The sequence below is a fragment of the Rhinolophus sinicus genome, linkage group LG03, assembly GCF_036562045.2.
Source record: "Rhinolophus sinicus isolate RSC01 linkage group LG03, ASM3656204v1, whole genome shotgun sequence".
In the NCBI taxonomy this organism is placed as follows: domain Eukaryota; kingdom Metazoa; phylum Chordata; class Mammalia; order Chiroptera; family Rhinolophidae; genus Rhinolophus; species Rhinolophus sinicus.
In genome coordinates, this window is record NC_133753.1 from 83,918,169 (window position 1) to 83,945,201 (window position 27,033).

At 33.5% G+C, this 27,033-nt stretch overlaps 1 protein-coding gene across 14 annotated transcripts in view; it reads left to right on the plus strand.

Annotated features, from left to right (window-relative positions):
• MIPOL1 (mirror-image polydactyly 1) overlaps positions 1-26,882 on the plus strand; it is a 251,042-nt gene extending 224,160 nt beyond the window's left edge. For all 14 annotated transcript variants that reach the window (XM_019749153.2, XM_074328162.1, XM_074328163.1 and 11 more), the window contains one exon: positions 26,133-26,882. In XM_019749153.2, coding sequence (XP_019604712.2) covers positions 26,133-26,199 — 67 coding nt within the window. In that variant the 3' untranslated portion in view covers positions 26,200-26,882. The remainder of the gene's footprint in view (positions 1-26,132) is intronic.
• The last annotated feature ends 151 nt before the right edge of the window (positions 26,883-27,033 follow it).

The following is a 27,033-nucleotide window of genomic DNA, read 5'->3' on the forward strand; positions in this document are numbered from 1 at the left end:
TATACAGGTCAATGTCTCAGAAAAGGATAAAAAACAGTACCTTTTACATGTGGGTCTAAAGTCTTTTTGTTATTTTCAACTTCAAAAATAAATGACATTTATCTTCAAAAATAAATGACAAACGTACAGATTGTGCTTTATAGAAAACAGCTTACATTTTAAAAAAGAGACCAAAATTGGAGTTTATAGTTACTGTCATTGATTTCATTGCTTCTGTTTGAGGACTCTGAATATATATAATGTCTGTTATGTTACCCTTTAATATTTTCTTGAAGCTTAACTGATAGGATAAATATGTTGCCATTCTCAATGATAAATCAATCAAATTAAAACATTAGACCAAAATATTTTCTACTTGGAATAGAACTTTTTTCCCTACCTTTCCAGAGAATGCAAAGAGACATTATTTAGTACAAAGAAAGCCTTTGAACTTTAATGCAGACTTGAAATTATATTTTTGCTACTTTGCATTTGGTTTTCTAGGATGATAGACATTCATAGTAATTGTTTATATATTAAAAGGTATTTCACTATATTCAACTTGTTACTTATGCTTACATAAATAAATCTTACTTTAAAATTTGGTGTATTTTTCCAGAATAAATTTTATTTATAAGACTTGGTTAGCTTTTTATAGTTTGTAAAAATTTTTAACTAAACCCAAGCAAATTAAGCTTAATTATCCAAAATAAGCTTAAAATATGAACTTAGATAACTGATTAATAGCTTTCATATTCCTATTATTTGTGAAGAAAATATAATTAGTAAGTCTGTATTCCAAATACTTCAATCAGTATGTGACACTAACATAAGTAAATTAAAATAAAAAGATTAAAATAGTACATATATACAATGAAAAAGCGAGCTCTGAATAATAGGGTTGCTGGTTCGATTCCCACATAGGCCAGTGAGCTGCGCCCTCCACACTAAATTGAAGGACAACTACTTGGAGCTAATGGGCCCTGGAGAAACACACTGTCCCCCAATGTTCCCCAATAAAATTTAAAAAAGAAACAGGTACATTGAACAAAAGGACAACAGAAAAAATTAATGCAACAATGAGCTTGTCCTTTGGAAAGATTAATAAAATTGACAAAACCCCCCCCCCCCCCCCAGCTAGACTCACTAAGGAAAAAAGAGAAAATACACAAATAAACAAAATCAGAAATGAAAGAGGAGAAGTTTCCGGAAGTAAAACTGTCATTATTTGCAGACAACATGGTTCTTTATATAGAAAACCCTAAAGGATCCACCAAAAAAAAAACTATTAGAAACAATAAACACATACAGTAAAGTTCAGAATACAAAATCAATGTACAAAACCCCATTTCGTTCCTATATACTAACAATATAATTTCAGAAAAAGAAAGGGAAAAAAAACAATTCCTCTTGCAATTGCAAGCAAAAGAACAAAATACCTAGGAATAAACTAAATAAAGGATGTGAAGTACCTATACACTGAAAACTACAAGACATGATTTTTAAAAATTTAAAAAACACAAAGAAATGGAAAGATATTTTGTGTGCATAGATTGGAAAAATCAACATAGATAAAATGGCCATATTACCCAAAGCAATATACAGATTTAATATCCCAAAATGGTATTTTTTAAAGGAATAGGACAAAAAATCATCAGATTTATATGGAATTATGAAGGACCCTGAGCAATCCTGAGAAAAAGGAACAAGGCTGGAGGTATCACACTCCCTGACTTCAGTTTATACTACAAAGTGATGGTAATCAAAACAGCATGGTACTGGCAGAAAAACAGACACGGAACAATGGACTAGAATTGACAACCCAGAAATAAACCCACATATATATGGCAGATAATTTTCAACAAAGGAGCCAAAAACATACAATGGAGAAAAGACAGCCTCTTCAACAAATGGTGCTGGGAGAATTGGAAAGCCACATGCAAAAGAATGAAACTAAACGGCTATCTGTCACCGTGTACCAAAATTAACTCAAAAATGGAACAAAGACCTAAATATAAGACCTGAAACAATAAATTGCATAAAAGAAAGCACAAGTACTAATCTTATGGACCTTGGGTTTATTTGACCTCAAAGGTAAGGGAAGTAAAAGCTAAAATAAATGAATGGGATTATATCAAACTAAAAAGCTTTTTCACAGCAAAAGAACCATCAACAACAACAAAAAAGAAGCAACCAACCAAATGGGAGAAGATATTTGCAAACAACGCCTCCAATAATGGGCTAATATATCCAAAATATATAAAGAACTCATACTACTCAACAGCAAAAAAAGAGAAAATACACAAATAAACAAAATCAGAAATGAAAGAGGAGAAGTTTCCGGAAGTAAAACTGTCATTATTTGCAGACAACATGGTTCTTTATATAGAAAACCCTAAAGGATCCACCAAAAAAAAAACTATTAGAAACAATAAACACATACAGTAAAGTTCAGAATACAAAATCAATGTACAAAACCCCATTTCGTTCCTATATACTAACAATATAATTTCAGAAAAAGAAAGGGAAAAAAAACAATTCCTCTTGCAATTGCAAGCAAAAGAACAAAATACCTAGGAATAAACTAAATAAAGGATGTGAAGTACCTATACACTGAAAACTACAAGACATGATTTTTAAAAATTTAAAAAACACAAAGAAATGGAAAGATATTTTGTGTGCATAGATTGGAAAAATCAACATAGATAAAATGGCCATATTACCCAAAGCAATATACAGATTTAATATCCCAAAATGGTATTTTTTAAAGGAATAGGACAAAAATCATCAGATTTATATGGAATTATGAAGGACCCTGAGCAATCCTGAGAAAAAGGAACAAGGCTGGAGGTATCACACTCCCTGACTTCAGTTTATACTACAAAGTGATGGTAATCAAAACAGCATGGTACTGGCAGAAAAACAGACACGGAACAATGGACTAGAATTGACAACCCAGAAATAAACCCACATATATATGGCAGATAATTTTCAACAAAGGAGCCAAAACATACAATGGAGAAAAGACAGCCTCTTCAACAAATGGTGCTGGGAGAATTGGAAAGCCACATGCAAAAGAATGAAACTAAACGGCTATCTGTCACCGTGTACCAAAATTAACTCAAAAATGGAACAAAGACCTAAATATAAGACCTGAAACAATAAATTGCATAAAAGAAAGCACAAGTACTAATCTTATGGACCTTGGGTTTATTTGACCTCAAAGGTAAGGGAAGTAAAAGCTAAAATAAATGAATGGGATTATATCAAACTAAAAAGCTTTTTCACAGCAAAAGAACCATCAACAACAACAAAAAAGAAGCAACCAACCAAATGGGAGAAGATATTTGCAAACAACGCCTCCAATAATGGGCTAATATATCCAAAATATATAAAGAACTCATACTACTCAACAGCAAAAAAAAGAAAAAACTCAAGTAAAAAATGGACAGAGGACCTGAACAAACACTTCTTCCCAAGAAGACATACAAACAGCCAACAGATATACAAAAAGATACTCAACTTCACTGCTATTAGGGAAATGCAAATTAAAACCACAATGAGTTACCACCTCACACCTGTTAGAATGGCTGTCATCAACAAGACAAGTAATAACAAGTGTTATGGAGAAAAAGGAACCCTCATACACTGCTGGTGGGAATGTAAATTGGTGCAGCCACTGTGGAAAACAGTATGGAGGTTCCTCATAAAATTAAGAATAGAATTAACATATGACTCAGCAATCCCTCTTCTGGGTTTCTACCCCAAAAATTCTGAAAACATTTATCCGTAAAGATATATGTACCCCTGTGTTCATTGCAGCATTATTTATGGTGGCCAAGTCATGGAAACAACCCAGGTATTCTTTGATAGATGATTGGATAAAGAAGATGTGGTACATATATACATTTGAGTATTATTCAGCCATAAGAAAAGATGAAATACTGCCATTTGTGACAACACTGATAGACCTTGAGATTATGCTAAGCGAAATAAAACAGAAAAAGTCAAGAATCATATGATTTCATTCATGTGGTATATAAAACCGAGAGCAACAAACGAACAAAACAGGCAAACAAACTTATAGAAACAGACAGCAGTTTAGTGGTTACTGGAGAGTAAGGGGGAGGGGCATGGTAGAAGAGGGTAAAGGGGGTCAAATATATGGTCATGGAAGGAGATCTGACTTTGGGTCATGAACATACAATGCAATACAACATAGAGATGATGTATTACAGAATTGTACACTCGAAACATAATTTCATTAATCAGTGCCACCTCAATAAATGTAATTAATTAATTAAAAATAAAACTATAGTTACAAAAAGTAGATATATAGTTGCAATAGGGTCAGAGTAGGTGGGGAGGGAAGGATAGACTGTAAACGGGCATGAGGGGACTTTCTGAGATGATGGAAATGTTCCCTGTGATTATGATGGTGGTGGGTGTATACCTATATCAAAATCCATCAAATTGTTCATTTAAAAGTGATTAATTGTACTCTATGTAAATTATACCTCAATAAAGCTGATTAATAAAGAAGTAACAAGTTAAAAAAAAAAAGGTCAGGGGGGAACCCTGATAGTGAATACAAATAAAAATAAATGTACCTAACTATATATCAAATTGGTAAGATACTTATAGAGAGAAAATTATTAATTCCAGTATCTTTGGATCATCGGATTCTGACTATGCATCCTTAGTTTCATATAGTCTAAGGACAAAAAGAAATACAAATAAACCTTAAACTTAACTCAGTGTAGTCATACTTAGTTGTACTACTTGTTATTAAGATTTTGAAACTATTTTATGTGTATTGTTGGATTGAGCAATTAAGTAAGTACTATTAGGAGCCAAGATTTTCACTGTAAAATAAATGGCGTTAGGAAAAGTGAAGCTGTAATATTAAATTTGAATTGAAACTATCAATATAAATTCATGACTTTATAAGTATTTTTTTCTTAGTTCTATCCATTGAAAAGGCGTTAGAAGCAATGGACACACTGAACACCCAGATTTCAGTTTCTAAATACATTTCCCCCATTTCCCATTAAAGATTACCAAAGCTCTAAGGTCTGTAGCAGGAAAAGTACAGTGAGTCTAGAATACCATTTTGTGCCAGAGGGCAAGAAGTATTCAAAGATTAATAGGGTCATGTCAAAAGGACAAGGGAACCAGCTTGAAAAGGTTCCCACTGACTAAATTTGGGACAATTTATACATCAGAAAAAATTGTATTTGATTATAGAATATTTAATTGTTATATCTTACAGTCTATAAAAATACTAAAGAAAAGATGGAGGATCGAAAGGAAGAAACCCTTTCTGTACAACAGAATGGCAGTTAATATATGTAGACAGAATGACAGGTTTAGAAAATCACCACCTTCTAACCCCCAGTGTAATTAATTCAAGCAGAGACCATCAGACATATAATGAGTTAAAAGAAACTACTTAGGTACTAGAATCAGTCAGTCCATTTTAAGAAAACTTACTTAGCATATACAAGGAGTTTAAAACTTAAAAATCAGAGAGGGCTTAGGCATAGGGTTTCAAGATGTCAAGTGCCTTCGAATAATATTTAAGGATTTATTATTAAATTTACTTTAGAAATTTTTCTTACTCAAATATCTGTGCTTATGTAAATGATAGCAGATAGACCTAAACCATTCAACCTTTTATCAAAATTCATCTTTTAAAGAAACTCACTACAATGTAAAGAAGTTTTGCCTTAGAGATTTATCAATATTAGACTAGGTATTGATCCTTTATTTAAATTTTGATATTTTGTTTATCATAGAGTTTTTGTGTTAATTTTGATTTTTGAAAAATATTGCATTAAAATATTATTTATCTTGATTAATGAGTAATTTTTTTACACTCCCTTAAATTTTTCATCTAATCTGAGTGCCTAATGCACCTCACCATAGTTCTAGTGTTGAATGCTCTATAAAAGATGAAAAAGATACTGATGGAGGGGGAAAAAAACATTCCTAATTTGCCCTCATTCAAATAATAATAATAATGAGAAGTAACTTTAGTATGATTTCTACTGAAGGGTGTTTCATGTTCAGACATGATAGTGATATAATGGAGCTGAACAACTGTGTTTCTTCCCACCCTGTGGAACTTGGCCAGGTTTTTAATTATATACTGTCCAGAAAGCCTACCTCTGTCTGAATTTCTGTTTCTTACTTCATGGTTATTACCTGCACCACTTTTGTCAGCTGTTGCTTTACCTTTATTTTATTTCCACCATCTGTGTCCATCAGTTACCATATCCATCTGGAGTTCTGATTGTGTTCTACTCCCTAAATGTTGATTTCAATTTGAGAATATATGATTTTTATGAATCAAAGATAAATACGGTAGAGAGAATTGCTATGACAATGCCAGATTAATAAGTTGAATATTACTTTTCTTTGTAGGCCCCTGGCTTAGTTTGAAGTTTGAAGGTGCATTGATGTATTATCTCCACTCGTCTCCCAAAGGATGTTGCCAGTCTTTTGAATTAATCTTGAATAAGGTTGATATGTATTCCCTGTTAATCAAAATTTGAAATGTTGACATTAGGAAAATTCATTCAGTGCTAATTATATATAACTTTTATGAAAGTTGGGAAGGAAAGAATCCTACATTTTAAAGTTTAGTATCAGCCTAAAGCCCTAAGAAAACAGTAGTGAGTAGCTTAATAAGCCATCTTAATAAGATACCTTAATAAAACTAACCAGTTATTCTAGCTTGCTGCATTTTACTTGGCAGTATAAAAATCAGTGACTCACTTATTCAATCCTTAATTGAAACTTTTCTGGGTTTAAAATGATCCAAAACCTCAGCAATGTTACAGCAACGTTTTCCAACCTTTCTTGACTCTTGAATCCCTTTAATAGTAATACATATTCTCTAGGTAGAGTTTTAGGCATCTTTTTTTTTTTTTGTAGGAGTATAAGATAAGCTAATTTTCATTGATCATTATATAAATTTTATTTAAGTACAATCTTTAATATTCATAATATGTAACATCATATGGTGTTTGCCTTCAGTTGTATAAGAAAAAGCATAATTTATTAAGTTTTATAATGGTATATTAAGTTTGGTTTAGGGACTACGTGCATATAAAGAAGTAGATAAAAATTTAGTAACACTTTATGACACTAAATAACTGTTTATGAGATGATATTTGGAATTCTTAGCATTTTACTTTTAAATGAAATAATAGTAGTTTTTTTCAGCTTCCATTTGCTAGAATATTTCCACAAGTAGCATATTGTGGGTGTCTTGGTTTTTATTTCAACATATGTAAAGCTAAACTTAATACATACTGTTATTATTCCAATGTTTTATCTTAGTTTTTTTTTTTTAAGAGAATCTTAAGGTGACTTTACAGACTTGTCTTTATGCCCGTCGTTAATTTGTATTTTGACATCAGTGTATTTTCTGCTTCCTCTAAGTATTCAGTGGTCCAGCAGGGGTTGAAATTAAACAGTTTACAACTTAGAAAGAAAAAATTATTATGCTCAAAAACACCAGGTGGACCAGCTCTGATCAGCTGAACAAATCAGCTGAGGCACTGAGTCATGAGCATGCCGTGCTGATGTTCGCCTAACCCCCACTTTGCTCATTCGTAGGCGCTCAGAAGTCCTCAGACTAGTCTATTTTAGAAGGCGTAGTAAATAAATAAAAGGCAAAAATGTTTAATACTAATGTTACGCTTTGGCTTCAAAAAGAAAACTCAGAACAGACATTACCACTTTTGGCTACATGATCTCCTGCGAATTTTTAAATTACAAAATGAAAAAAATGATGCTTGAGAGAATGCCAGTGTATAGTTTTTCCACACCCTTTTTACTCTTTGTCAATTTCAACACATTTTATTATTTCCTCAAAAACATATTTTAAAATACTTTCATTATTTATTAACCAGCCCCACCCCAGATATACATTAAAGTCAGATGAATTACCTGAATTAGTTAAAGTAGGATATGTTATTGAAAAAAAGGATCATTTGCTAGAAAAAGTATGTTATAGCATATTAAATAAATGTTAATGGTTTCTTTCCATATCTTCAAATAAGAGAACAGTTTTCAAAACAGGAAATTTAATAGTTTATTATCGAATAATTGACTGTATGCTTTAAAATACTAAGTAAATATTTTTGTCATTTTGAGCAAAGTGTGCAACTCTGAGATCTGATTTGTTTGTGTTAGTGGACTTACCAAATATTAGTTTTTGCTAGTTCGGTTTATACCATTTGTCCTTTCCGTGCCAACACTCTGATTTTGCTCTGAAATAGTCTTCAGCTTGCTGATATATGATACTAGCTTCAAAGCTAACTTTTCTAGTTTACTGAGTATGCTTAGTATATTCCGTAATTAATAAATCAATAAAACCTTTTTGTAATATACAAACTCCTGTCTCTATGAAGCAGTTATAAGCAAACTGTAAGTGAACACATGAATCCAAAAAAGGTGTGTTGTGATTATATTGACTCTGAAAACATTTGACTTTCATAGAATACCTCATTTATTGTGTGGTATAAATTGGTTGTAGTATTGCTCATAATTTTGTGAAAAATAAATCCAGTGAATAGTAAAACAATAAAAATGTTTATATTGTAGGAGTACATTTTAATTATTCTGAAGAGCTACATGTTAGTTGTATCTTTGAACAAATTAATAGGTATGAATCATGTTTCTTGTTTAGGGAGTGAAACTGGGACCTGTTAATAAAATTTGTATCCTTAGTAATTGAATTTTATATTAGTCTTCATACATTTTCTATATTATATTACGATGTAAAAATGCATTAAAAACTTTTAAATAGCATTTAAGTAACAATTTAAACACAATAAACTCTACATTGATTAAGTAAATTTGTTTACAGGTAATAAAATGAATGCATCAAAGAATTTACTTTAGCAATCATGTCATCTTGCTCATTTTTAAATAATTCCTGCTTAATGTAATATCTCATTACTCATTAAATTTGACCAAGTCTTAAATAGATAACCCATCTGGCTGCCTAAGTCTTTAATGAAACTACTTCTGTGATATAACATAGCTTTGATACTGTTTTCCTGATAGATTTTATCACATTCAGAAATAACCATTTTGACTATTAGAAAGTGACTGTATTTATAATTGTTTGATATAGATGTGTTATTAATTATTGTAAAGTGAAAAACTAAGTACAGATCATTACAATTGAATTGATTGAAGTAACAAATAGATGAGTTATAATAGTCATACCAAATATAAATATTAGATCTTTTTTCAGATCTTAACAATGAATGTATTTCATTCTAAATAAAAAACATGAAAGAGAAAACTCCTAATAAATGAAAGTCCATGATTTAAATATTTTCCCAATTATGATTACAATAAGCAGGATCTTGCACAATTTTATTCATGTCTTTATTCAACATATATTTTTTAACCACATACTGTGTGTCAGGCACTGGTGAACAAAATCAAACTGCGCCTTGACTTCATGAAGCAAGACTTTCAGAAAAGACAAGTATTAAATATGGAAACAAATTTAAATATATAACTACAGATTGTATTGAATGCAATAAGGAAAAATTCCTACGAGCTATAAGAGAGTATAACAGGGAAATCTAATTTAGATTTGTGTTAGGGGAAGAGGATTTTTTTTCTAAGCTGGGACCAGAAATATAACTAGGAATTAGCCAGGGGCTAAAGCCTTCCATATGGAAGCCAAAACAAAGAAGTGGCACATTGGAGAACTGAAGGAAGATCTTTGGGGCCAGAGGGCAGCTGGAACAAATAAGGAAGAGGGAACAGAATGCAGTGAGATCTTGAAGAACCTTGTAACCCTTGTTAAAGTTTCTATCTGTTTGGTTTTGTTTCTTAACCTTATTTTACAGGCAAGGGAAGTAGTTGATAGATTTTAATCAGGGAACATGTTCTGATTTGCATTTCAAAAAGATTACCCCTGACTGTTCTGTGGAAGATAAATTGCAGTCGGACAAGAGTAGAAGTCGAGAGACTCCTTAAGAAGGAATAGACTTGGATCAGGACGGTGTCATTGGAGATGGAAGTAGTGGGACTTGCGATCTACGTGACATCCAGGCAGTAAACTTCCTAGATAGGACGCAGAGTATTAAGGAGACTGTCCAAATATTTGTCTTAAGCAACCTGATAGATGGAAATAGCAATTATTGAGATTGGGAAGACTAGGGAAAGAACAGAGTTGAAATGGAAAGACATTTTTTAAATGAGTTTGAGGACTATGCAAAACTAACTTGAGATCTTAGTTTCTCAAAGAAGGACTTAAACTTGTAACAACTAATCCTTCAGAATTGTTCACAGGTCTAGTTTTAAAAATATTTGGGATTTGTGTCCTATATTTATTGTAAAAAATTCTAATGAAAAGAGGATAACCTACAGTTCTCCCACATGACAACCTTACCATTAGGCTGTATGAAGGAGGCCAGATAACATTCTGTAATGTGTTTGATGTCTACAATACCAGGCATAACTTAAGCAGACTATTTAGTTAGTATGTTCTTTCCTTCCAGTAAAATAGATCATTTTCTCCAAAAGTTTTCATTGAACCATCTTGCCAAGAATCAGTTTAGGTTTTAAAACTCTGGAATTCACACATATGGGTCAATATTTTGTGCCAGAACTTTTGTTTGCTGTTATGTATTTCCTGCTAATAATGAACTTGCATCATATTAAAAGATCTAATGTATGCATATTAGCCAGACAAGTATATAATTTGAAAACATGATTTTATGTTTTATTTTGTTTTAGGACAAAAAATGTTTTGAGGTTTATATTAGTTATCTATGGCGGTGTAACAAATTGCCCCCAAACTTAGAGGCTTAAAACAGCTATTATTATTTCACAGTTTCTGTGGGTCGAGAAGCTGATGCAGCTTAACTGGGTCCTCTGACTCTGTGTCTTTGATAAAGCTGCAATCATCTCAGTGCCTGACTGGAAAATGTCTACTTTCTAGATAACACTCACGGTTATTGTCAGGATTCACTTCTCACAAGTTGTTAGAATAAAGCTTCAGTTCCTCTCGTGCTCAAGGCCTCAAGGCCTTCTTTGGTTCTTTGCTGTGTGGACTCTCCATGCAGCATCTCCTAGCAGGGCAGGTGATTCCATTGGAATGAACGGGGGAGAGAGAGTAAGCTAGCAGAATGGAAGGTCACAACCTTTTGTTACCTAATCAGAGAAGTGACATCCCATCACTTTTGCCATATTGTATTCATTAGGAGCAAGTCACTAGTTCCAGTTCACACCAGTGGGGAGGGGATTACACAATGGTGTGACTACCAAGGAGGCAGGGATCATTGAGAACCATTTTAGAAGCTACCTCCCACAAAGTTTTTTAAAGGGTAAGTTATTTTTATTGGACTTTGGAAATTAGCTGGAAATTGGTGATCTGTAAGACATTCAGTTAATTTTATTGCTTCATGAGCAGTGACAATTGTGGGAAAATGTACAACCACAATCTGACTTTAGGATACCGTCACAATCCTCTGAAAATCTACAAGACCTTGTCTAAAGAAACCAAAGGTCATCGCAGGGTCAAAACTTCTAAAGAAATCAAGCCTGAGCCAAAATGAAGTACCAAGAATCATGCATATTCAGAAACGAATAGATCATGAACAGGGCAGTTAGCAGGATCTGTCTGTGTTGATCTCAGTTCTGGCCAGCTTTCCATTTATGAATTTGAATTTTAAATTTCCAAGTGCCTCTAGCTAGTATAAGAAACAAGAAGGAATTTAATTTTCACCTCTTTCAAATCATGATGAATCCAGAGAATCTGAGTCAAGATTTAAGCTAGTCCTACTAGTAAAACTGAGAAAAATAATAAGAGATGCGGGGAGCACTCAGCCGAGGTGAATATGGAAAGCCAGTCAATGTTTGAATTTGAATATGCTGCAGTGCAGCAGTTTTATTGGTACTGCAAATCTCTTATTGCTATTCATGCTATTAATAATGATAAGCGTTTTTTTTTAAATTCAGTAGCACTGGAAATTCAGCAAAATATTTAAGTTATCAAATATAAATATTTAAACACTGAAGCTTTTTTAAAAGAACAAATAATTGTAATCATTGCTGTTTGTAGTTTGTCCAGCTTGCTTTTGAGGGATGGGCCGCAAAAGGAGAGGACAAACTACAGAAACAAAATAAATTCATAGCATGAAGTTCTCATTTGAACCCAATGCAAGCTGTTTGGACCTCCTTCCTAAAACCTCTTTCTTCACAATTCTGTGAATGTGATCACTGTTTTAAGCAAAGCATTTTGCCTACTCATGAATAAGAATTTATACTCATGTGCCCAAGAAAGGTAAAGGCAAATGTGTGTATCTTAATAGTACTAAAAAATGTAACTTGGAGTTTCAGTCTCTAAAATATTATCAACTTGCTTACAGACTTTGAAAAATATAAGCACTGATTGTTAATTTCCAGCCAATACAAAGCATTGTAAAATTATAATTTGAATCTTAAAAAATTACTCCATGCATATATATTTTGTAGACTAGAGTACAAATTCTGTGAGAAAATAATTTGGGTTTGCTTATTTGGGGTTTTTTTAAATTTGCTTTTTTAATTTGTTACAAACAATGCTACAAGTGAACAGCCTTCCTTAAACATTTTTGTATAGTTCTTTCAATAGGATAAATTCCTAGAAATGAAAATTTTAAGGTTCAAACAACATGCCTTTTTAATTCCAAGTATTGCCAAATTGTTCTTTTAAAATGTTACATGAAAACTAATAATTTATGAGAATGCTTATTTTCTTAAGCTTCACCACTATTTAATATTATCAAAGTTTTTAACCCTTCAATCGGAAAGATGAAACATTAGATCTCATTTTAATATGGATTACTTCAATTATGAGTAAAGTTAAGCAACTTTTTATATTTTTATTTGCAATATATTTTTCTTTTTATGTGAACTGCCTGTTCGTGACCTTTCCCATTTTTGTATTGTACTGTTAATCAACCTTTATTAACACAAACTCTTTGGATAGTAAATAAATTTGCTTTTTATTATATGTACTGTGAACATTTTTCCCTATTTAAAACTTTGCTTATATTATTTCTTAAGAGTTTTTTTCTCTTACGTTGTCAGGTTTATCAAATTGTAGTATTTTATGATAACTATGACAGCTTGCTAACTCTTAAATTGCTTATTTGAGATTATTGTTATTATTTATGATTATCTGCCTAGAAAAAGTATTAGAACTATTTATAAACTTGATCTTTGTGTACTTTTTTCTTTTAAACAAAGAGTTGTTTTTATTAATTAGTAGTTAGGTCGATAATAGTTTTAATACCTTAATACTAATTCAGGTTGGTTTATCTTAGCAAATAAGCTATTTAGTCATAGTTCTTCAGCCATAAATCTCCTCTTCCAAAGCAAATATCCTGCAAGGATAGAACAAACAGGATCAAAACGAGGTGAGAGGTTTGAACTTTTACATGCTAGATTGGCCTCATTTGGGTGTGGGAGATTAAAGGAAAGTACCTGAGATAGCTTTGACTATATAAGGAAATGTCTCTTTCAGTCCAAATAATGTCTTTATTTGTAAATACTTAATTACCAAAATAGTACAATCTTGATTTATGATGTTAATAACCAATGAAATAGTTCTTCCATCTTTGTGTACCGTATGTCCCCTTAATTTATTTTTCTAGGAAAATTCTAGCTAGTAGAGGTAAAATTGTGAAAGCTGTATAACATACATACTGAATATAAATACTTAATAGCCACATGCAACTTTTAAGTCTCATGCTGTCTGTCAGCCTCATAGGATCCGCAAACCTGTAGAGTTTAATAAAAAATAAGTGAGAATGGGAAGAGAAAGAGGTTGCATTTTTCTCTTTCGAGTGCCCTGTTGTTCACTTCAGTGGTTAAGTACATGTGTTCATCTTTATTGAGAGAAATATTAACTAATATAGTTTTTGATTGGCCAAACATTTTTAAAATGCTTTTTAACCACAATATGTACTTTTGCAAATCACTAAAGCACTGTATATTAATTACAGTTAAATATTTGCCCACATCTGAATTATTACAGGGGACACAAATTCCTGGAAGTGGAATTGTAGAGTTAAAAACTATTTAGAATTGTTAGAAAAGGATTCTATTAATTAGAAAAACGATTAGGCCATATATAGAGATGCAGTTGAAAAAATATATAGAGATGCAGATTTTAAGTTTCTTCAGGTGTATGGAAAAGAGAGAAATATGGTGCTGGGTTTTTTTTTTATAGTAGACAGGTAATATTTCATTTTGCCCTCTAATTATAAAACGCATCATAAATACTTTCCATGATAAGAATGACCTAAATAGTAAAAGCTGTGTATATAAGGAGATACAGTGATAGCTAGAATTTAATTTAGATGTACTTCTTATGATACAAGGACTGAGAAAATTTTTATTCAAAATGTCTATGCTTGGTTATGGCTTTTTTATACCCTTCAAAGACACTGGTAGATAATAGAGCAGAATGACGTGATGCTAAAAAAGGCAGAGTGTTCTTCCCATCAAAGAGCTGCCCTACAGTATAGTTCAGATTGAGTGAGAAAGTTTAGACAAGAGTTAATAGCTTGCTTTGAGGATATAAGTCATCCTCTGTTCTCAGCAAGCATGTCAGAAGAGTGGACCAGCACTTCTGACAGATTAATGGGAACGACTTAAGTCTGTGGGTGTATGTACATAGCATTAGAAGCACACTGCCTATGGAAGCATTTTGTCAAAAAGGGACCAATTAGGAGTAAAGTGAACTCTTTCAACTTGTTCCTTTATATACCTGCAGTACCTTTTCTCCTAGTAGCTATTTCACTGTAAGCACTAACACAAAGTGTTTCTTTTGTATGGAATTAAAAATGAGAAAAATAGGGGATTTTAATGAGAAATATGGACCAGTATAGGGAGAAAAAAAAAAAAAGCAATACATTTGGATTGGATTTTCATCTGTTACTTTTATTATACGATATAAAGACAACTCACCAAAAAAAATTGTGTAACGTGCTTAGCTCTCTATTACATTTGGTGGACTCAATATAAGGTGTGCTGTGCAGCTCTTGCCCACAAGAATGAGTTTAGAGCATTGGTATTTAGTTATTTCCACATACTGCTTCATTGACCGTACTTGTAGCTAAATATTTAGAGAAGCCAGAAATTCCTGGAAGTGGAATTGTTGAGTGAAAGAGTATCTGGCATCCTGCATCTGTATATAATGCTAGTATTATATTAATACATATTTTGCCTTTTTATTATTTCATAGAATAGAATGGTACTGACTAACCTGTTAGCTGTTCAGTGCAGATAATACAGTGAAAAAAAAAGGCCTCAAGGAAATTGAACTTGGCCCTATAGAATGGGTGAGATACGAATAAGCAGAGAGAAAAAAAGACAGGGGAAAAGAGGGAAGAAGAAGCAGCATAAATGAGGCAGAGGTACTGAGAGGAGACAGTGCAAAGGTCAGCCCTGCAGGAGCAGAGGTTCCTGTGATGACATCAGATAGTCCAAGCTGGGCTTAATTGCTGAATGCCTTCAAATGTGTACAAAGGCATTTGGGTTTCATGTGATAAGGAATAAGACGCCCTTGCAGTTTTGAAAGCAGTAAAGGTTACTTGATGGAAATAGTTTTTTAGGAACATAAGTCTAACTTAACATTGAGGAAGATTAATTGAAGCAGGTTGGTGTCAGAGGAAAGAGTAGCAGCTAAGATGCCATCATAACAATTTTTATAATTATTTTGTTTAAAAAGGCACATGGTGAGGATGGGCTGTCAGCAAAGATTTAAAGCAATTATTCATTAATATCATCTAGGTTCTTGACTCAAAAGAAGTATTTCTACCAAATTTAGCTAACAAAACACATATCAGAAGATGTAAACACTACCCAAACTAATCTAAGGAAAAATGACAATAAATTATAACTCTCATATATCATGCTTTATAGAATATTTTAAAAGCATTTATGATTCTAGCCATTTTATCAGGAGGCAGGTTTGAGGCTCTGCTCTTTGCATCTGGGAATGTTCTACCAATTAAGATAAAAGAATAGTTTTCATTGGCCTTACAAAGTGCTGTCTTGTACTCTAAATCATAATCATTGTAAATATATAAGGCCTTTTTATCATCTTTACTGTCAAATTTACGGTAGTTTCTAGAATATAAAAATCTATATGTATTGTTACCAATGCAAATACTGTAAGCCTAAAGGAAATCATGAAAAATCCATCTCACTGAATAAATTACTCACTGTAAATAAATTTAAACATAAGTATAATTCACATTTAAGATCAAAGTAACTCAGTTGCCTAAGGCAATTATACTAAATAATGTCCCTGTAGCTCGAAAGAGTTAATGTGTGTCCCCTATGTCACTAACTTACTACCAATGAATAATCTAATCTAGGTACTAAGAATAAAGCCCATTAATCCTTAATACTAACACTTTAACACATAAAAGAAAGATGTATGTGATTTAATTTTAACTCTTCTATGGTGCTTGAAAAGTATTAACTGTGAAGTGAATGGATATGAAAGAATGGAAATTACATTTACAAGTGGCATATAAAAATCAGAAATAAATGCAACTCAGTCAGAAATGCTCATTTTTCTAAGCATCCAGAATTCTTTATCTATAAAGTACAAAAAAATGTGTATATGTTTGGAATATGTACTATTTTTGAAATAGATGAAATATAAATCTGTTTCAATTTGAGTTTTCTTGGGAATCTTACATGATTTAAATATCCTCTGATAGACAAAGTGAAAAAAAATAAAAAATAAAATTGTCACTTGATCTTTTTTTAAATTAAATTTATTGGGGTAACAATGGTTAGTAGAATTATATGGGTTTCAAGTGTACGTTTCTATAATACATCATCTATGTATTGCATTGTGTGTTCACCACTCAGAGTCAGTTATCTTAAGTCATCCTACTATATCAGTCACTTTCTGATGTTAAGTTAGGAACATAAGCAAAATAACTCAATTATCTCCTGTAGGTACTTTCCTAATAGTATCATCCGTTGCACTTGTGCTGCCATCGACTAATTGGAACCCAGTGGACTGTCCAGACAGTTAAGTTACTAAGAAAGTCTTAATTAAGCCCTGGATAAATTATACCAAAGTTTTTATTTTAAAATCAAAAACTTGAAATAAGCACCTTAGAGATATATAAAGAAAACATAGCTTTAATAGTTCCCCATGTTCTAATTTTTAAATGGGGTAAAACAAAAGTAAAAAGATGCCAAGCTTTACATATTTTGATTGTTTTAACTATTATGGTTATTAGTCATCTAAATTGATACGAATTGATATTATGATTGAGCCTACTTTTTAAAGTTACATAGTAGAGAGCAAATGTTAGTCTATGTTTAAAATACAGGTAACTTTTCAGTGCCTTGTCTGCCTTAGATATTTGTGACATTGAGTAAGGAATATCATATATCTAATCCAAGCACAGCTGAATATACATGTACTGATTTTTTCTATGTTGTATTTAATCTCAAAGATAAATCCAAGTTTATTGCTTAATTTCAAGGTGGGAAGCAATTTCTTACTGTTAATATAAATCTAAAAGTGAAATTAAACAAAGCATGGTAAATAAAATGACCCAGGAATTGTGATGTCTGAATATAGCATACTCCCACTTTCTCATTTTATCTTCCTGTGTAACACACCCTCTTGTTCACAATATTTAACACCTTAGAACTAGTTTTTAAAGGTATTGCCTGGAGCTCACTATAGGAGTCTCTGTAAATGCATTTTTGGTTTCTACTTAATCTCAAAGATTTTGATATGAAGGTTAGCAGTGGGATAAATGGTTGATTCCAACTGTTGTAGCATATCCATGTACATTTACCAATGACGTTAACTAGGCTAAGATTTTTAACAGTCTTTTGTCAAGGAAGACAGTTTTTAAATTCCCCTAGGCATTTGCATAGATAATCTATTTTATAATAAAAATCATAAAAGTGGTGTTCATCTAGAGTCCTTATTTATTATCTACTTGTCTATTTATTATGAACTTTTTGTGATGTCCTTTTCAAAATACTTTCTGTGAGTGTATATAGTAAATAATTGTCCTGTATCCTCTTTTTCCTTCAGTAAATTAATTATTGTGATAATGATTTTGGCTTTCTATATTTCTATTATCAATTTTTTCCTCATTTTCTCTAGTATAATTATAGTGAAATCTTATTTAACTAGTATTGTGATAGTGTCCAATTCTAGGTAAATAAATTAAGACCGTCTCCAAATCAGCCACAATTCATTATTAACACTGAGCTTGCTAAGAAGAATACAAAATTCTTTTAGGCTTCAAGTTTTATAAAATCAAGATCTATTTGTAAGTCCCTACCAATTTAACAGTGAACTTGTTCAATTTTTTTAAAATGATGTCCTTTTTGCAAAGGCAAAATGAAAAATGCCATCATAGTATTGTTAGATTAGTAATGTTTTGGAACTTATTATTTGATTTTGATAAAGAGTGACTCAAGGACTCTTCAGTGAATGTGTCTTGAATGTTGAAACACAGACCAATCATTAAACTTTAATTTAAATAATAGAGTAAGTGCTATGTGCTGTGAACCATATTAGGCATGATATCAACTTCAGCAAGCAGTGCTCTACAAACACCTTATTTGCCAAGTATCATCATAGCCTAGAAACTCTTGTTTCCTTGCCACAGATGATCAGATTAGACCATCCAGCTTTATCACTCCGTGTCTCTCCATTTCAGTGATACCTGCTGATCTCCTGATCAGTGCCATTCCCTGAAGGTGAGTTTCGGGCACCTGATTCTGTGTCTCCCTCTCTACCCCAACTTCTGCATTCATGCTAGGGAACATCAATATCAATGGCATAACCTGTCCTATTCTTTTGCCTCCCGAATGCTAATGACCTTTTACCTCTTCTCTACTTCATCTACAGTGGATGTTGTCATCACTCAGAACTATTCTACGTCTGAAATTCAAAGATCAAAGTTGCTTATTGACAATAACCACAGCCTTATTCCAACTACTACTGCTTTTTAGCTTCAACACAGATCAAGACATCTAGTCCCTTGCTCCCTCCGTTTACCCCTGAACTAACAGCCCTTTATATACTCACTTTCTTCTCCACCCAATCTGGATTTCAGGTTTAATCACTTTTTCCCCAGGACACAGTCTTCTTTGTCTTTCTCAGCCCACTTGCCCTGTAAGTCATACTTATATATGACTTCTTCTTCTATAACTTGCCCTCCCCATATTTACCCTCAAAGTATAGAGCTGATGAGGAAAAAAAAAAAAAAATGTCATACTGCTCTGATGACCAATGTCTCCTACAAATTTTGTAGTCTGTAGCTGTAATTGGATTATCAGTCCCACCTAACATTCCTTTTACAGCCCTAGGTCACCTCCCTTTCTTGTCCCATTAAACCATCACCATTCTCCTCCAGCCTTTTTCTTCACCATATGCGTACAGCAGTGAACTTTGCCTCCTACTCCATGGGGAAAATTGAATCTAGCAGGCATGAGTTCTGTCAGTTAACTTCTTCTATACCTACAGAATTATCCACAGCTGTATTCTTCCCTTCAGTCTCCAAAGAGAAGTTGTCCAGTTGTATTTTCAATGCTTAGATTGCAAATCGTAATTTACACTCCCATCCTCTGCGACCCTACTTAAAAAGTATCATTTTCATCCCTTAGACTTAAGTGTCTTCCTATAGTCTTCTCTCCCCTAACCCATAAACATATTCATATGCCATCCATTTATTTAAAAACTTCCTCAGCCATACATCTCCCTCTTTACTTTCTAACCAAGCTCTTATGAAACAGCTTATACTCGGTCTTCATTTTTTCACATTCCATTCAGGCTTCCTCTTACTTCCATCGTACCAGTAAAACTGTACTGAAAAGGTTGTCATTTCCTAATCACATGGGCACTTTTCACTTTGATCTGGTTTAAGTATTTAACCCTGTTGATCACTCCTTTCTTGAAATTCTCTTCTTTCGATTCTGTTATAGCACCTACTCTTGATCCATCTTTTGCTTCCCTATTTTCTCAAATTCGTTTGCCAACTTCTTCACTTTAAATACCTGTTTTTATTTTGGTTCTCTCCTCTTCCCACCCAACTTCTCCTTTCATATTTCTCTCTAAACATTTCTATCCACTCTCATGGCTTCAGTTGCAGCTTAGAGCAAGACTAGTCATGGCCCACCCTCCAGCCTCATGTCCTGCCCTTCTCCCCCTCCTACTTCATGATCTTAACAAACACACTACTGGTAGGATTTGACACACATCATGCTTTCATACCTCTGTGCCTTCCACATATTATTTTCTTTGTCTGGAATGCCCATCCTGCCCCCTCTCCATATCACCTTTCTCCAGGTCACAATTTCCTTCTTATCCTTTGATCCTTAACTCAATCATCATCAGGAAGCTTTTACAGGCCTTTTCTTTCCTTCCCTACTTGAGCTAGGTCCTGTTTAATGCCTGTGCTTATCCTTTTATTACAGCATTTACCAATAACTTATTGGAGTTACCCAAATAAAGATCAACTTCCCCACCTCACTGCCCCTTATGAGCAGAGGCCATGTCCTGTCTTTTGAATAGTCAGTGCCTAGAACAATACCTGGTACATAGATAGGAACTACAGAACAAATGCTTATTGATTGAACTGAAACCTATATCATAAACCTAGAATTTTCTCTTTAACACAGACTCTTATGTACAAGTGCCTCCTTCACATCATGACTTACTGTCCCACCAACACTTCAGATTTATAGGGACCTCACTGAACTCATCCTCTACATACAAATATACTCCCCAACACATAGCTGCTGCTTTTCCTCTCCACTGTCCTGGTTAGGATATCACTATCCATCCAAAACCGACACCTGGAAGTCATCCTTCTTGATGACCCCCATCTCACCCTATCCTGCCCTCAAAAGTCACTAAGTCCCTTTGATTCCATATCCTACATATCTTTCAAATTCAGCCACTTTTTTCCATCTGCACCGCTGCAGCTCTGGTTCAAATCTCACTAGGATTGCTTTTTTATTGTGGTACATCCTTATAATATAAAATTTACCATTTTAGCTATTTTTAAGGATTATTGTAATAAGGAACAATCTGGACTTGCTACCTGCAAGCTAATTTCCCTCTATCCCCATCCCTACATTCTTGCCAGTGTGATCATTCTAAAATGCAAATAATGTTACTAGATGAGTTAAAACCCCTTTATTGCTTCCCACTGTCTATATTAGTTGTTTCATCGCAAAGTTTGCTCAGGTCCAAGCCGAAAGGAAGAAAAAAATAATGCAGTATACCAAGTTTTTCTAAATTTTTTCAACTCAAAGGTTGAGGGAATTACTGAATGGCAACATTAATCAGGATAACAACTGAAACATATAAAGAAGGTAAGATAGTAAGTTTCAGATATGCTAGGTATCATGTGCCTTTGGAATAAACAAGAGATGTCCTGAAAGCAGTTGCATATGTGAGTCTGAAACTCAGAAGAGAATTTTTGGATGGGGATCTGTGTTTGGAAGTCATAAGCGTTTAAGTATAATCAAAGGAGCAGATAGCATCTCTTGAGGAAAGCATGAAAAGTGTAAAGATGATAAAATAAATCAACATTCAAAAGACCAGCAGAAGAAGAACAGCCATAAAACAAAAGAAAAGAATAAAGTCGTCTTCTCAGCCTGCTGCCATGGTTGAAAGAGAGCAAGATCTTTGATACTGATGGCAAACAATCAGGGCAGCATTTTTTGTGGCTTTTCTGTCTCTTCTGCTGGAAGGATGATTGTTAATCGTCTCTCTCGAATTTCCCTGGTTCTTTCTCTTTGGAAAAAGAAAAAAATTAAAAAGCCAACTATGTTTGATGGGGTAACCTCATTGCCTAAATAGTAAGAATGCTTTTTCTGGAGAAAAAATTTTCTAGCCAACAAGAATGCTATTCTCAAATTGACAAATACAAAAGTTACTCTCAAAAATGGAATCTATAGTGAGATTTTTACTTTGGTACAATTCAGTTAATGATAAGGAATTTGTTCTGTTTTTACTCTTTTCTGTCACTTTGCCAAAAAAAAAATTATCTGAAAGAAGATGTGGTACATACATACAATGGAATATTACTCAGCCATAACAAAAGATGAAATACTGTCATTTGTGACAACATGGATGGATCTTGAGATTATCATTCTAAGTGAAATAAGTCAGACAGAAAAAGTCAAAACCATATGATTTCACTTACATATGGGATATAAAACTGAAAGCAACAAGCGAACAAGACAGATAAGCAAAATCTCAGACTCAGACATCGGTTTAGTGTGGTTATCAGAAGATAAGGGGGAAGGACGGTGGTAGAGGAGGGTAAAAGGGGTCAAATATATAATGACAAAAGGAGATTTGACTTTTCGGTGGTGAACACACACTGCAATATATAGGTGATGTATTACAGAATTGTACATTTGAAACCTATATAATTTTATTAACCAGTGTCATCTCAATAAACTTAATTTAAAAAATTGTGTAGTCAATAAGAGTAATTAAAGCCCACAAAAAATTAGAAATTGCTTTAAAAGTTGCAGTATTTTTGTAAGTGGTATAGCACATCAGAGAGATCAGGGACGTGGGAATTAGACCTAGCATTGCATCCCAGCTCCAGAATTCACTAGCAGTGTGGCTCTGATCAAATTACCCTCTATAAGCTTTGATTTTGTCATCTGATGAAAACATCTCCATGGAGTTAAAATGAAAATTAAATATGTGCAGAAATCACTTCTCTTAGTTCCTGGCACATAATATTCATTAAGTATTACTTGCCTTCTAAAATATATCACAATAGTCATTAAGAGTGAAAAATAGAAGTAAACCAATTAAGAAAACTGGTAAATAACTTATGGTTCATCCACTTGATGAAAAACTATTTCATTGTACTACATACATGTTATATATATATATAACATGTTATATGTATATATATATATATATATATATATATACATAGAAAAACACAAAAATAATGTTAATTGAAAAAATAAGATTTCTATTTAAAATATAGTTGTAAGTATATTGTTTCAAGGTTTTTTGTCTTGTTTTATTTGTTTTATGTTTGTTTGTTTGTTTTTTCTTCGGGTTTTTTGTGGGGGGAGAATATTGGGGAACAGTATGTTTCTCCAGGGCCCATCAGCTCCAAGTTTGTTGTTGTTCAATCTAGTTGTGGAGGGTGCAGCTCAGCTCAAGTCCAGTTGCTGTTTTCAGTCTTCAGTTTTAGGGGGCGCAGCCCACCATCCCATGCGGGAATTGGAACAGCAACCTTGTTGTTGAGAGCTCGCACTCTAACCATCTGAGCCATCCTCCTGCCCTATTTTTCAAGTTTACATAGAAATTATAGCAAATAGTAAACTGTAATGACTATTTCCTAATTATGTGCAATGTCCTCAATTTACTTTCTTAGAATGCGTTGCTAAAATAGCAGATAAAATATACCAACAAATATGTTCCCAGTTTGACTTAAGTAAGAACTTGAGGAAAAAATTTAATGAAGCTATTAAGACAAATAATCTATTAACCTGTAATCTGAGATCTGTAATTCTCTAGCAGTCCAAACCCTAGTGGAAGTAGCTTGGAACTAAGAACAAGGAAGATTATACTGTTTTACCAGATTTGTCACTGTTTTACCACAGGACCTTGTATAAGGATTTACCTGTCTGTGCGTCAGTTTCTTCATGTTTAAAATGGAGAAATCCTAATCCTAGCTTTAACCCTTTTCCTATTTCATGAAAGCCTTGGGAAGCTATCGTTGAGTAACATGTAAAGCAGTTGGAGACTGTTAAATAAGCCACATAATTTTTAAAAATATATTATTGATTTGGACAGTAAAGAATAGCCTGCAGGCAAATCCTGCAAGGTGCTTCAACAGACATCCACACCTCCCTTCCTGTTGGCACGGCCCACGTTTGGCAGGTGTATTCCATTCCTTACAGGAAGGAATAGGTGCTTCATTGTGTTTCAGAAGTTAGTAAGCTTTTACAAAACTAAGTAATTGACATTTTTCTCATTTCTGAGATCAAATTTTCATAAATCATTCAACCTGGATAAACTGAGAATGTGGTTGATCTAGTAATTGTTGAAATATAGGAAAGACATTGCAAAACATGATATTTAAGTATTTCCTCCTCACCTCTTCCCTTAGCAAGAAGTATGAGTTCCAAATGGAAAGACATCGTAATATATAAAAGGGAACAAAGGTGAGATGAGCCTATCGGTAAAGGAGAAGCCAAAAGAAGCACAACACAGATTCTTCTCAGTAATTTGGGATTTTATTGATTGAGAATTTGTAATGATGATATCTGTGCAGAATAGGGCTTATTTTTACATTATGAGGAAGTCCTTTTAATAGTGCACATGATATTGTAGAGGAGTATATATTTAACCAACTTGAAAGTAATATTTTCTGACTTTTTACAGTATATGTGGAGATATGCTTTTAATGACTTCTCAAGATTTCTACTGGCAGCCATTTGTTAACAGTAAATGTCATATTTTAACAATACACTTAAAATTTCATATGACATTTCTCTTCCCCCTCCTCCATAATTCGTTAGTGAAACTTTGTCTAAATTAAAGGATTTCTGTAATCCTGTGAATCTTAATATTCAGAGTGAGAAGACAGCAGTAGTTTTCATCACAAGGGAACTTATACAGGCTGATCTGTGACTACAGTGAATTGTTCAGTGAGTCTTCCAGTTCAGTTTTGCACCACCACTAGGCGGGAGCTGTTTTAGTGAAGGTATAATAATATTTAACTTACATTTGAGAAATTTGTAGTAACAAAGGTATGCAAATTTGCATTTTTACTCTAAGATCATTACTGTATTTCTCAAAGCCAGGATTCTTGATGCACTGCATTCATTCGTGTCATGTTTCTGTTTTCTAACAGAATGCGATATATGCAGAATCATCCAATAAACTTGAGCTAATTTTCAGTGTTGTGTGCTGCTGATGAGTCCCTCTAAACAAGTGCACATGCCACTAAGAAGACCCTCACTCCTTTAGAGTCTAGCTCTATACTGAGTTTATTTGCAAAGGCCCCTCATGCATGGATCCATATCAATGAGACAAGCTGAAGCAGACTAGACTCTCTCAGCAGTCTTTGAGGAGGAAGGACTGTGTATGTGAAAACTGCTGGACATGATTTTCACTTCTAAAGATTTCTCTGTGTATAACAACCAAGCAAGTTTTGGGTGAAGGTTTTATACTTTCAGTAAAGAAAATAAAAGCAGATGAAACAATTAATGGCCTGATTCCATCACTTTTGTCAAGCCAAACTCTCACTGAGGCACATGAATGCAATCTCCCGCCCGTAGTGCAGCCTAAGAACACCACAGAATGGACTTGGGAACTTTGCATTCTAGTTTCAGTATAATTGGTGAGTTTTTAATCAACCGAAAATCACTTTTCTTTGACTGAAAAGCACATATCATCATTCCTAACCTACTTATACCACTCAGGAATAGAAACTTCTTTTTAAATGGAGTGCAGAAAGTCTGGCTTTATTGGCATCATATCTTTTTTACATATATTTAAATTATTTCTGTGCCACTGAGACAAAGTACTTATCCCCTAGCCACCAAATTCCCAGCCTTATTTTCATCAGCTGATGCTACGAGAAAGAAATTGAATGCTTAAGAACTGTACTCTATACCAGTGTGTCACATATTTAGCTAAGTAACAGGTGTAAGATTGCTGGTATTTCTGTATAGAAATATGTACTTCTTAGGTAATAATCAGCTTGAAATTGCTCTACGTTTTAATATGCTATCCTGTCATTGCGTAGTAAATGATTGATTCACAACCTTAAAGCAAGTACGTAAATGCATTGAAATGCGTATCTTACATGTTCCATGTAGCATCTAATGCTGACATAATGTGAAGAAGATCTGGGTTAAAGTCTCTGTTGTTGCTGTTTTTTTAACCTCAAATACTTGACATGCTGCACCAGTGTCTCGCGCTTACAGTAATGCTTTGTTTCTTAACACGACTCCCAGGGCTGCTTGGTCACAGGCAAATACTGTCCTTTTCCAGCCAAAACATTCCTGACAATAATTGCACTTTTTATACTCTTTTTTTCCCTTCCCACCCCCTGCCCCCCACTTAGGTTGGAAAGGCTGGTGGACGTCCTGAGGAAGAAGGTGGGAACAGGGACCATGAGGACAGTGATCTGACTGAAAAACCGCCAGTCTGGGAAGCAATCACATCTGGTGACCAGGCTGCTTCATTCAACACTGTGTAAACACTAAAGCCTTAACTTAGCAAACAGTTGTTAGAAGTGGGACACTCCAGCCACATTCCAAGCTGAGATAAAATCAAATCACAAATGTTTAACCACTTTGCTGCTGACTTGAGTTATTTATCCAAATGTATCAACTACAGACTTTTACCAATGGGTAGCTATAAAGTTGTGGTTTATTTTGTAACTATTTTCTATCTCACTGTATTTAATATAACTGTTTTTACTGAGAGACTATTCCAGAAACATTGCGAAGTTGGTCAGGATCCTATCTTCACATAGGGCTCTTTCGGAATCAAAATGCAGCAAAGTAAATATTGTCTAAACCTTAATCCACTGTGTTAGGTCAAAACTTCAAATACATGCATTTTTCAATATGGAGTTTATTTCTTACCTGATGAGAGAATCTCAGACATAAGAGTGTACAGTCTTCCGTCAATGCATACATGTAGTCTTTGTTAGTATTCAAGAATATTAAGTATAGATACCAAGAATGAAATGTATAATTCGTTTTAGTAAGAGTTGAATACATTAAAATTACATTAATCATGGCATGATTGTTGTTTCACTACAAAAAATGCAAACTTTTCAATAAAGAGCAGATATTGTACTTGTAAATTCACATTGTCAATAGTTTTTAATGTTTGGTCTGAATAATTATATAAACTCTGTTTAAGCTGTAGAAATTGCCAGGTCTGTCTAATAGACTGGGACACTTTGGGCTTGAAAATAGCCTGTGCCCAGCGTGACTCGATACAAGAAGGCAAGA